Source organism: Anabrus simplex, chromosome 5 (assembly GCF_040414725.1).
Source record: "Anabrus simplex isolate iqAnaSimp1 chromosome 5, ASM4041472v1, whole genome shotgun sequence".
NCBI classification, from domain to species: Eukaryota; Metazoa; Arthropoda; class Insecta; order Orthoptera; family Tettigoniidae; genus Anabrus; species Anabrus simplex.
The window spans coordinates 18653387-18667326 of NC_090269.1; the positions used below are offsets into that span (position 1 = coordinate 18653387).

Below are 13940 nucleotides of genomic sequence, written 5' to 3' on the forward strand. Positions count from 1 at the left end.
CAACTGGCTAAAATTTTCAGGAAAAAGAACATCAATGTCACATACAAAACGGATAATAATACTAATAAGATAATTTTCAATTCAGATAAAATAGAGAATAAATGTATATTTAATAAATCAGGAATTTACAAATTAACATGCCAAACATGTAAACAACGATACATAGGACAGTCCGGAAGAAGTTTGGCTATAAGGTACAAAGAACACGTTAATGCTGTCAAACATAAAAGATATTCGGCAATGGGAGAACATATGGTTGAAATGAATCATAAATTTACAGACATTTCCAGTGACATGAAATTATTACATTCGACCAAAAAGGGAAAACTGATGAATGTTTTGGAAAATTTAGAAATTTACCTTACACAAAAATGTAATTCTGAATCAAGTTTAAATGAGAAAAGTACAGAAGATAACCCACTGTTTAGGCTAGCATATAATCATTTAAGGAACAAAAAGAAGAAGAAAAGAAGAAAAACTTGAAGATCCTAAATTTGTATAGTGTTCTCATTCAGTTCAACCAAAATTGTATGTATTGACCATTTTTATAATATTTCATAAGTTCTCTTTACTCTTTGATATGATGTATTGGGACACAATACTCCTTCAAATTGTAAAACAAAAGATTGTGTCATATTGTGTTATTCTTTGATCTAACCACTGATGAAGAGAATGGTTGAGATTTCCCGAAACATGTATGGTTTAATTAATAATGTTTCTTTCATTTAATGAGTGTATTGATCAAGGCGGATTTAAATAAACTATTATAAATAGTTATATTATACATTCAGACCAGTCAATACAGACCTAACACAATATTAACCTATCATGGTTAAGTTTATTAACAGTGGCTAGTGCATATCGTGGAGGCCACTGCATAGGCTACTTGGAGCCACTGGCAGTGTCTATGCACTATGAGAGCCTTTGTCTCATTTCCAAAACTTGATGCCTGCCTGGCCATCATATGATACAGATGTTGATTCCCATAGGGAACCACAAATATTTGTCCCAAATGAGTAAATATTTAATATTTATAATACCAATACATTGGTGGGTATTGGTATTATAAATGTACTCATTCAGGGCAAATATTTCAGGTTCCCTATGGGAATCAACGTCTGGTATCATCTTGGAAATGAGACAAAGTCTCTCATAGTGCATTAGCACTGCCAGTGGCTACAAGTCATCATCATCATAGGCATTTATTCGTCAACAAATATATAGTATATAAATACAATGTAATTTGGACGTATTAATTGTGTCGTCTCAGATGGCTGAACAGTCCAATTCTGGATGCACAGATTTTATGGCAGTTACAGCACACACTAGTAGTTGCAGCAGATGGTTGCACAAGAACGTCATCCCTCGCATTCGTTCATTCTTTCCTGCGGTTCCTCCTCTCAGCTTCTAACCTTCTCCTATCTTTTTCTAGATGTTCAACTCCATTGTGTACAATGCTACACCATTTGAGCCTCTCCTCGGCTGTAGTTTCTCAGTTGATCGTATCAATATGACATCTTTTAAGATTATACTTTAGAACATCCTTATATTGTTAAGCTGCCTTCCATGGTTACACTGGCCATTCTTTAGTTGGGAGTACAAGATTTTGTTTGGGATTCGTGTATCTGGCATGTGGATGATATGACCAGCCCAGCGTAGCTGATGCCTGACTATCTTTGCCTCCATGCTTGTAGTGTTGGCTTCCTCGAGGATACTAATGTTCGTTCGACGATCTTGCCATTTAACTTTCAGGATTCTCCGCAAGCATCGTTAATGGTATTTTTCCAGGCATTTTTGGTTTCTCCTGTAGGTTGTCCAGGTCTCGCAACCATAGATAAGAGTAGGAATTACAACAGCATTTTAAACGTACAGTTTGGTTCTCACACTGATATCATGATTGTCAAACACTCGTCTTAGGAGACGACCGAAAGCCGCACTAGCGCATCTTAAATGATATTGGATTTCTGCCTCAATGTTTGCACATGTCGAGAGATTGCTTCCAAGGTAAGGAAAATGATTTATGTTTTGCAGAGACTGGCCATTGATTGTAATAGCCGGAGGTCTCTTATTGGAATTTGGTGCCGGCTGGTAAAGGATCTTAGTCTTATTAATATTAATTTCCAGTCCGATACTTTCATATGCTTGATTAAAAACATTGAGGATTGATAGCGGATCTTCCTCTGTGTTGGCGTACTGAAGCTCTATAACTGACACTGAGGACACCTTGGTCTTAGCTCGCAGTCTGTTAATATTAAAACAGATTTCCATCAGTTCTATACAGAAGTTCTACTCCTGATGGCAGTTTATCATCCACAAGGTGTAGTATAGTTCCAACAAATAGTGAGAACAATGTTGGAGCAACTACCCAACCTTGCTTGACTCCAGTAGAAATACGGAAAGGGTTTCCTGTTTTTGTATTAGAAAGAACCGTAGCAAACATGCCGTCGTGCAGCAGTCTGAGTATCTGTATGTATTTGTTTGGACATCCAATCAGAGCTAGAATTATTCATAGATCTTCTCGATTAACAGAATCAAATGCCTTGACAAGATCTATAAAAGCCATGTACAAGGGTTGGTTTTGCTCTCTAGACTTTTCCTGCACTTATCTTGCACTGAAAATCATATCAATTGTACTTTTGTTTGGCCTGAAGCCACACTGAGTTTCAGTCAATGGCAGTAGACGATTAGACAATACTCTAGCAAGAATTTTTCCTGCAACAGAGAGTAATGATGTTCCTCTATAATTGCTACACAGAGTCTTGTCCCCTTTCTTGAAGATAGTGATGATGGAAGCATCCTGTAGATCAGCAGGGATTGTTCCCAAGTTCCATATTTTCACAGTCAACATGTGTGTGTGCTGAATTAGCAAAGGACCACCCTCCTTGAAGAGCTCGGCTGGAATTCCATCTTGTCCGGGTGCCTTTTTATTCTTCAGCTGATGAATGACCTTCTCAATTTCTTGAATAGAAGGGACTTCACATAAGTGATCTTGAATTGGCTGTTGTGGAATATCAGCAAACACATCTTCCTCGACATGCGAGTTTCTGTTCAGGAGGTCTTGAAAATGTTCTTTCCAACAGGAAGCTATTGAGTCAGGGTCTTTAAGAACTTCATTACCGTCTTTGGATTTTAGACAATTAAGACCTTTGGTGGAGGGACCATAAATAGCTTTGGTAGCACTGAAGAAGGCACTAGTATTGTTGGAGGCGATTAAATTCTCCATTTCCATTGATTTGTCTATCCACCATTTATTCTTGATCATCCTGCATCTCCTCTGCACTTCCGTTTTGAGTTGTTGATATCTATGTTTCTTGGGAAATGAATTTGGATCATTTTTCCACGTGTTGTAGGCTTTCCGCTTTTCATCAATTAGGTCACATATTTCTTTGTCGTTCTCGTCAAACCAGTCCTGATGTTTCCTCTGATTAACACCAAATGCCTCTTTGCTAGCTGCTATAATAGCTGATTTTAATAACGACCAGTGCTGCTCAGTATCTTCTGGGCATTCATTTGGAAGTTTATCAGCCAATAGTTCTTGATAGGCAGATTTGATATTGTTGTTCCTAAGTTGTTCAGGATTTAGTTTGTGTTTTATCGCCTTCCTCTGAATTCGCCATTTTGGAGGAACCTGTATAGCCATCACAGTTCGAACTAAGCGGTGGTCGGTCCAGCAATCATCAGCGCTGGTCATAACTGTGGTTATATGAACATCACACTTATCTCTGGCGCGGACAATAATGTAGTCGATTAAGTGCCAGTGCTTTGATCTGGGATATCGCCATGTTGTTTTGAATTTATCCTTCTGGTGGAAGAGTGTATTTGTAATGACAAGATCATATTCAGAACACTTCGTGAGTAAAAGGGTTCCATTGGTGTTGATTTTGCCTACACCCTCTTTACCAATAGTTCCAGGCCAAAGTGATGATTCTCTGCCAACCCGAGCATTAAAGTAGCGGGCCCTAACTTCGCCACCAATAAAGGCATTATCTATCTATCTATCTATCTATCTATCTATCTATCTATCTATCCACAGTATGCACTAGCCATGAGTCTTGGTAGGTGTGCCCAACTTAGCACACTGGGACGAAACGCTGGCAACTAGGAATGAGTTAGCTGGAAAATGTATAATGTCCAATAATGGACCAACTACATTGGTATTATAAATTTACTCATTTGGGACAAATATTTCAGTTTCCCTATGGGGATCAACATCTGTATCTTCGGTATGTTCAGTTCCCTTCTTACTCTCTCCGTTGACTTCTCTGGGCTACACGTGAAACTTGCCTGCACACGATCAACTGTTTCTTCAGTCACTGCAGGCCAACCCATTGATTTTCCCTTACAGAGGCATCTTGAAGCTTTAAACTGCACATACCATCGTCGAATGGTGTTAGCTGTTGGTGGATTTTTGTGGAACTTCGCCCTGAAGTGTCATTGCACTGTTATGACAGACTGATTTGAGTGCATTTCAAGCACAACAAATGCTTTCTCAGCTTCTGTCGCCATCTTGTCTCACTGCTCACTGTTGCTGTGCTCTCGTTGTAGAAATCTGAAGTGCGACTTCAGCAGACCAAAACTTTTTGAGGTTTTCTACAGGACTGTTGAGTTTCATGACCATATGTCAATTCATGGAGCTACAGCGAATTTATGAAATCGCTTCAATCATTTGTAATAACCGTGTAGATAAAATTGGATAATACAACCATCAAAAAGATATGTAGTGAATTTTGTACCAAAAAGAAGAAATTATGGGGCAGGGGACTCATTCTGATGTTGCAGGAAAAAACTGTTTTATTTTCTTAAAAAGTACCAGTGTTACAGTTACAGAGATGAAAGTTCATGGTGTTACTACACATTACAGGTTGTAGAGGATGTTCCCAAAAATGTGGGAAGTAACTGTGGGGTTTGGATATATAACACCCCAAAACAACACCAGAAAAAAATCCCAATGAACACATTTCCTACAGTCGATCTTTATGAGTTGCAGACTTTCACAACCTGTGAACGGAGACAGTAGAATAACATCCACAGTATCCCCTGCCTCTCATAAGAGGCAGCTAAAAGGGGCCGCTGGGACTCTGAGCTTGGGAGCATGAGTTGGCGACTACGGGGTCCTTAGCGGCAGACTCCTCACTTTCATCTATCCTATCCAACCTATATGGATAAGAAAGAAATTCCACCTTATCAGTACTGTTTATTGTAAATATAGATTTACATCAGTACCGGTTTTGACCCCATTTGGTCATCATCAGCTGACAAATCATGATATTATATCTATTGAGCATTGGTATTTATTACTTATCCAAAAATATGTTGTCATCTATTAGCACATCTGGATGTCTAATGGGGGTATGAGTTGTATATGTTGTCCTTTTATTTGTAAGTCCGTGAAAGTAAAATTGTTTTGTGGTTTAAGTATGATTGTAAAAACTTAATCTAAGCTTAAAAACTAATTGTACATGCACATTTAAACACATTAAAAACATGTATATAAACCACTTGATAGAATTAAAAGTTCATGTCTTGCATATTCCTTCTTCGGAATTCCAACCTACCTTGGCCAACTCTAGTTCTTGCAAAGACTAGGGAGTCTTTCATTTTCATGCCCTTCATGGCCTTCGTGTTTCTTTGGCTGATAGCTTAATTTTTGGAATTTCGGACCCAGTCCATCTTTCCCTCTAATTAGTGTTGATAGAAGACGGTTGCCCACTTGTACTTGTTTTAAAGATAAAAACTTCATCCTTGGTCCATATTGAACTGAGAGTAACAAAAAGCAATATAAATTGCAAAAGGTCCACCTTTTCGATACAAAATAATTATGTTGTTCAGTTTGAATTACAACATTTAAATCTGGTTACTCGGTACCGGTTTTGACGTTGTTAGACGTCATCATCAGCCGATCTTAGAATAGGGCAAATATACAAGAAATATTCACAGTATAAAATACAATACATAACCCTTTGCACTTAAAAGTTCAATAATTAGATAAAATACAAGAAATGATTGTGCTTGAAGGCAAAGACCCTCTATTTATAACAAGATGAGATCTTGATAATCAATGTAAAACAATTTAAATAAAAACATTTAAATGTTGATTATTGATTAAGTTTCTGCCATGTTTTAAAACTTGAGGTCATGTGTGACATTACTAGTCACGATGTCAATTGACCTTTGTATAAAGGTTTTAGTTTAAAGCTTGAATACACATACATATACATACACACATGCATACTCATCTTTCCACAGAGGAATTTAAAAAAAATTCAAAACCGGTACCAAGTAACCAAATTAAAATGTTTAAATTCAAATGGAACAACATAATTATTTTGTATTGAAAAGGTAGACCTTTTGCAATTTATATTGCTTTTTGTTACACTTGTACTTCTTCTTAAAACAATAATCACCACAACTGTCATCACTTCCAGATCATCAATTGCTGTATGTGAAGTACTGGTGACACACTCCAATTCAGGTAGCTGTCACCATTTTTGTGTACGAGCAGGCATACTGCAGTCTAATACAAGAAGTGCTCAAAATGTCCACTATTTGCCTCAATGCACGCCTAAACATGCCACCTTATTGATTGTCGGACACGTTCAAACACTCCAGGCATTGCACGTATTGAATGGCAACCCTATTCCACATGCTGGCAAAGTACCGTAATATCCGGCATACCTGACTTCAAACTTAATCCTTAATATGAACCTCACCACCACCACCACCACCACCACCATCATTCTAGCTAATAACTAAAGCAGGCTTAGATTGTAAATGATCGGCCGTAGGGCATATGTTCGTAGGGACTACTTGGGGTGTACTATCCATCCCATGATTATTTCCCACATGTTTGGGAACACCCTGTACATCAGGAATACAATTGATAAAAATAAATTGAAAAATGTAAAAGTTGGAAATTTCACTTAACACTAGTGTGTCACTATAATGTTGGGTATTCATCCCGAAGGCTGGTTGGATCCTCAACAGGTCCACCATTAGCTGTCATAGATGGCCTAGGTGTCACTGAGGAGTTGTACTGGGGAAATGAGGAGTGGGGTGGTTCCTGTTGCTTTCCTCACTAGTGTCACTATTAAAAAGTAAAGTTAAATTTTTAAAAAGAGAAAGAGAACATTTCTCTTTATAATAAGTGGAATTTAACTTTTGATTCAAAAGGCTTAAATGAATATAAAAGACGAGAAGACCCTATAGATCTTTATATGAGATTATTTTGTTTAGTGGTATTATTAATAAGTGTATTATCATATTTTGTTGGGGTGAAGCTCACCATTTATTTTTATGCCTAGAGCGCTTTGGATACAAGAAGAGAAGGAGCTATTGCAAGAAGTGGCAGGCATGGGTGAGCTGCACGAGCCATGGCATACACGGCAGGTGGAGCTTCTGGATCGTCATCTTCAGCTGTTGCACTTGTATTCACAAGCAAAGGAGAATCTAGCTGCCCATAAAGGTTAATTTGAATGCCTTCACCTTACTTTATGCTAGCAAGGGTAATACCAAAGATTTCTTGCTGCTGTTTCCATATTATTGTGTGCCCTTTCAGCTCTTAGAGTAAAATAATGGAATGAATGGAACTTGATTTTAATGTTATTTCAAAAATAAGAAATATGAAACCATATCCTCTCTCCAAGGTGTTGATCCCCCCAAGTTTCTACTATTAGCCTGTATTTAGACAACTTACTTCCAGCAAGTAAGAAAAATGTTGGTATATTTAAGTAAAGAGATGATAGTAATAGTTCTTATTTAATAGGAAAGTGTCAGGTAAGAGCAGAACAAAGTCATGATTGTCAAAACAGACAAAAAAGAGTGTCTTGAAATAAAACAACATGAGCTTAAGTATCTTTGTAATATTAAAGGGGAGAAATTAATCTGCATCATCTTCACTCTCAACTGTGGTTCTTGCAGATGTGATGAGTCTTTGCTTTTAGAGAGTTGCCGTTGAATTCAGAAATCCTTCTTGCACTGGACATGAACTGATCAAAATATTCTGAAATATTTTCTTGTCCATTCTGGTTCTCTCTTCTGTTTCACTGTACCGATACTAAAATTCTAGAAATAGAAACATATTCTTAGTTTGTCATAATCAAGATATTCTTAGTTTGACCGATACTTTTATTTTCTTCATGCCTATGACTGGAAAATGTAGGAACATGTATATAAATCTGTCTTTCTGTTACTCAAGGAAGCACAGTAGAAGTCTGTTATAGCGAGTTCTCTTGTCGAGATTCGAAGGCGATGTCGGGGTCGATTAGTAATACCCATCAACTGCTGCTCTATAAAGAAAATTCAAAATGAAAAAGAACATATTTTCATGATAAATGCATAAATAACATGTCTGATAACAGTCGTTCCCTCGTTAGAAATAAAGGCTGAATAAACAATTGCTTAATTTTAATGCTAAATACTGCAATTAAGTAAGAATGGGATACACCTCAAGATATGGCAGAGTGCATAACTGATTTCAAAGGTTAGTTTGTATTTTCTCGTGTCTGGTTAAATTACGGAAAGGCTATTATCATGTAAATTTATAGCAAGAAGGTTATCATTTCTCTACTGGCGCTTGAAGTATGTTTTCATCATAGATATAATATGGTTAAGTTAGGATAAGTGACGCTGTTTGAACAAGAAAACTGAAATGTTTGCCACAAAGTGCAATCGATCATCTTCGGTACTGTATAGTATTCTCGCTATGTGCATTTGTGAACTCTCTCTTCGTCATTCGAAGACGATATTGGAGTCATTAGTAATACCCATCGACTGCTGTTCTCTAAAGAAAATTTGAAATGAAAAAGGATGAAACGTTTTCTTAACAAATACACAAAAGACATGGCTGATAGCAGTTGTAAACTAGTTGAAAATAACGGCTGAAGTAAACGATCTCTTAATTTTAATGTTATAAACCAGTACCAAAATTGAGTGAGAATGTGATACACCTCAAGATAAAGCAGAGTACATTACAGATTTCAGAGGATAATTTATATTTTCTTGTGTGCAGTTAAATTTGGAAAGGCTATACCCTTGTATTTTTTTATTGAGAAGTTATCATTTCTCTACATGTGTTTGAAATATTTTTTCATGATACATATATGGTTAGGTTAGGTGACGCTGTTTGAAGAAGGAAACTGAAATGTTTGCCACAGAATCCTCTGGAGTGATACAGTATTTCTCTGAATCCCTCTCAGAATGTCATGGAAAATCAAGGGTCATCTTTCATTCGTGGCCTAACAGTAATGAACACCATCGGCGACTACTGCGTATATGTATCATGAAAACATATTTCAAACACATGCAGAGAAATGATAACCTCCTCGTTAAAAATTACATAGGAATAACCTTTTTTGAAATGTATAGGCTTTGCGCGCGCACAGAACTCATTGACAATAAGCGACCGCTTCTTTATTATACATCGCTAACTGCGGTAACCAGTTGCAAAGTGCCTCTGTGTAACATCACTGAATCTCAGGAAATAGTAAAGAGCCTCTTCAAAAACATTTCTCAAATCTGCAGAATGGCATCAAAACATGCGAGCCTTCAAATTCTTAGAAAGGTCACGGCTGTTCAGTTGCAGAGTTATAGTCTACTGTACCTGACGCTTAGTAAAATGAAGTTTTATAGACAGCAGGAATATTTTCGTGATGGACAGTAGTATTGTAAAGATATGTGGAACAGGTATTGCCCGCATATTTTCAGAGCATTTTCGTCGATATTATGATGCCATTTTTAAGTTAATGGTTATTAAACACTCGGAAATGTAGAATAATTGTGCAGCCACAGGGAAATATGGCATAGGCCTAACTAAAGCCGGTATTCGGCATTAGCGTGAAGACAAAAAAAGATAGCTAAAAAGTGCATACTGTAAAAAAAAAAAAGAATTCAGTAGCCCATAACAAGGACGTTTTAAACAAGTCAAAGATGAAATTGTGAGGTATGCGCACGAAAAATGCAAAGGCAGAATGGCCATACCGCGCCGCAATAAACTCGTTCTTTGACCTTTAACATCCGCGATTAGGCCTATGCATCGCTAGCCGCTGAAGTTGGCCGAACCCAGCAAGCGAGATATGCGTGTAGCAGTAGCCAGTTATATCTGACCCCGAGTAAAGTAACAGTTTTATAGACAGCAAGAATATTTTCCTCATGGATCGTTGTATTATAGACACGCATGGAATAGGTATTGCTGGTAAATTTTCAATGGGTTCTCTTCAATATTATGATGCCAATTTTAAGTTAAAGGTTATTAAACCTGTAGAAATAAAGAATAATTGTGTAGCCGCAAAAAAACAAAAAAAAAAGACCAGCGTAGCGAAACCAATGTTCGGCATCTAAAAATGTGTACTGTACAAGAAAGGCATTCATATATTTTACAAAGCACTTTTTAAGCCTCATTTAAATTTTAAATTTTTTGAAGGAAAAAAATGGGGGTCATTTTGGATTTGGAGAAACACAAAATTACAGTTTTTCCAGAATGAAATTAAACACTTTCATGTAGTATCGGATTTCGAAAAAACTAACAGAAAAGTCATAATGTGGATATCATCCACGAAAACGCAAGTTTTGAACTGATTTCTTTCATACCGATTTTAATGTGAATGGGAGTTTTCCCAACTTTTACAAAAAAATCAGATATAATGGTAGTCCGCTATAGCGAGTAAATTTTTCACTGTTATGAATTCTCACTATAACGGATGTTTACTGTAAAATTGATTTCAAACTTAATTCCTTTTCAGTCTGTGATGAGCTAGTTTCTGCTTCCCAGCTTTATCATAAGGCCTGGTATCTACAGTATACTCATCGATGGGGCATTTGTTTTACCATATGCCCAGTTTTCTCAACATGCCTGGTTAATAGAGTGAAAATTGGAGGAACAACTTGTTAACCATAGGCCTATTATCATTTTTTATTTCTGTACTATCCAGTTCACTGATGCCATTGAGTAATTAGTGCTTAGGCAGTTTACAGATCAGATATGGATCCCTTTCTAGCAAGAGTAATATGACTTTTTCTTTCTTCTTTTTTGTTTGTGAGAATTACGAGTTAGGTAAACTAATAATTAATTAATAATAATAATGATGGGCGTGTGACCTCCGAAGAGGCCTGTTGCAGGTCTTTCAAGTTGACGCCATATAGGTGACCTGCGCGTCTATGTGGATAGGGTCCTATCCATGATAATTCTAATGATGAAGGCGTCACACACACCCAGCCCCCGACCCATTGGAATTAACCTATCAAGGTTAAAATCCCCAACCCGACTGGGAATCGAACTCGGGACACCTTGGACCAAAGGCCACGCTAACCATTTAGTCATTGAGCCGGACAGGTAACTAAAAATGCCTGACAGTTAATATTTACAGACGTGCCAACTCTCCCGATTTAACCAGGAGATTCACGATTTTTCATCGTTCTTCCCGATCTCCCGATCGGCAGGACCGATCTCCCGATTTTCAGAACAGTTTCAGTAATTTTAGTATTATTTCAAACTCCCGCGCATTTCCTCGTCCTATCGATATATGGCTGAGTATGGCTGATAGATACTAGTTATAATAATGACAACCAGATGGCAGTACGGAGCACGGTGGCCAGTCGAGTGCTCCTCTTTTGTCTATAATACAGTCAAATACTCAAATAGCTTAATAATAGGAAGTGGAAGTCGCAAGTGAGTAACCTAACCTCAGAAGTAGCACGCTATAGATGTCTACCAGGGGCAGGACCTGCATAAGTGCTCGTGTTACGTCATGTAGTAGTGCTTCTTGGTTGTATGTCTTAATATTTATTTTGGCCAGAATGTCAAAAAGAAATATGATGCAGTGTTTAAAAGCGCTTATAAGAAAGAGTTTCCGTGTTTCAGTGAATCCTGGAAGGGACCAACGTTCACATTCTGTACTATATGTAGGTGTGATTTTTCAGTTGCACATGGCGGGAAGTGCGATATACTCAAACATATGCAAACGAAAAAACATAACGAGTATGTCCAGTGTGTAGAAAGAACCAGAAACTAAATGTTTCATGTAAAAACCAAGATGTAAATCCTGTGACGAATGCCGAGGCTTTATTTACATCATTTATCGTAGAACATAACCTGCAATGCGATGGACATAACCTGCCTGTAAATTATGCCGACCACGCGAGACCTTTGTTTCGCAAAATGTTTTCTGTTTCAGAGGTCGCTAAATTATATGGGTGTGCTAGAACGAAAACAGCGGCTATCATTACAGAAATGTGCATGGAAGAAAGGGCAAAAATTGTATCACATTTGCAGGTGAATGCATTTTCTGTTGCTACTAATGGTAGGAATAAAAACGACTTGAAAATATATCCTATTGTTGTAACATTTTTAGGCCTGAACTCAATGAAATTCAGAGTTGTCTACTCTCTGTGCCTAATTTAGAATGGGATGCTACTGGAGCTAACATTGCCAATCTTTTGTTCTCAACTTTTCAGGAATTCCACATTCCATTAAAAAACTGCCTAGTTCTTGGTGCTGATAATGCTCCAGTAATGGTAGGATTAAGGAATGGTGTGGCAGGATGTTTGAGGCGGCAAAATATAACATAATCATCGTAGGCTGCTCTTCTCACCTAATTAATCTTGCTGCAGAGAAGGGTGCAGTGTGCTTACCCGTAAATATAGATAAAGGTATAATTGATATATTTTATTATCTGGAAAGGAGTGCAAAGAGGAAAGAAAAGTTCAGAGTATTTCAGACTTCACACAACACGGAGATCAGGAAAATTCTGAAGCATGTGCCTACTCGATGGTTATCACTAAGAAGGTGTTTAGATAGGATTTTGCTGCAGTGAGACCCTTTGGTACTTTATTGAGGAGCGAAATTGTGAGTAAGGATTCTCAGATAGGAACTTTGAAGACTTACAAAATTCCTAAGCACAGTCCAAGTGCAGATGTGTCTTGTTTGTCTAAAAAGGTGAAGCATTATCATAACATTTCACCACATTCCTCAATTAAAAGGAAAACCCAGTCATCAGTTTCACTAAAAAAAATGAAACTACTGATGACACTAAGAGCCATGCTTTGTCACATGAAGAACGACTGCTTACGGTTCCTTTCATCAAATGTACATTCATCTTTTTGCCTTTTTCTTTCAAGTTTTATGGATATCTTTGAGAATCCAAACGTAGCCCTTCAGTCAAGTATGCCGCACATCCACTTACTGAGGTCAGTTTTGGAGGTACTATTGAAGAATGTGATGGCAAGGTTTGTGAAACCACACTGTATTAAAAGCTCCTCCTCTGTCCTTCGTGTAGATTATCATACTCCAGCAAATCAAAAAGATGATTGTGATCTGATGATAGGGAACTCTGCGTTTGTTTTGGTAAGCACTTTGGAGTCTGAGGAAAAGTGCGTATTCTTTAAGTCTGTTAGAAAAATTTTTCTCTTGATCATACGACTACATGGTACGCAAATGTCCGTTCAAAAATTATGTTTTAATTAATGCCGAAGTTGCAAATATTTCTGCTATAAGTAAGGCATCATTTTCTAGCCTCAGATTGTTCATTAACAAGTTTCCGAACAGTCTGACTAGTGAAACGGAACATTTAGATAAAGAAACTGATATTCTGCACTCCCAGTTCTGCAACTTTCAGCTCGAAGAAACAAGCCTGGCAAAAGGAAGAATTTATGTTCAATGGGCATTGATAGGTCAGATGAAATCGGCTGATGGTGTACTTAAATATGACACTCTCTAAGGTGACGCTTGCTATTTTAATATTCTACATAGCAATGCAGAATATAGAGCCTCCGTGGCTCAGGCGGCAGCGCTCCGGCCTCTCACCGCTGGGTTCCGTGGTTCAAATCCCGGTCACTCAATGTGAAATTTGTGCTGGACAAAGCAGAGGCGGGGCAGGTTTTCCTCCGGGTACTCGTTTTCCCTGTCATCTTTCATCCCACTAACTCATTTCATTTCATCTGTCATTCGT

General features: G+C 37.7%; 1 protein-coding gene across 1 annotated transcript in view; it reads left to right on the forward strand.

Annotated features, from left to right (window-relative positions):
* The window catches only part of LOC136874273 (inositol polyphosphate-4-phosphatase type I A), a 264058-nt gene that overhangs the window by 75280 nt on the left and 174838 nt on the right, over positions 1-13940 (forward strand). The window contains exon 8 of the mRNA XM_067147899.2: positions 7302-7462. Coding sequence (XP_067004000.2) covers positions 7302-7462 — 161 coding nt within the window. The remainder of the gene's footprint in view (positions 1-7301; positions 7463-13940) is intronic.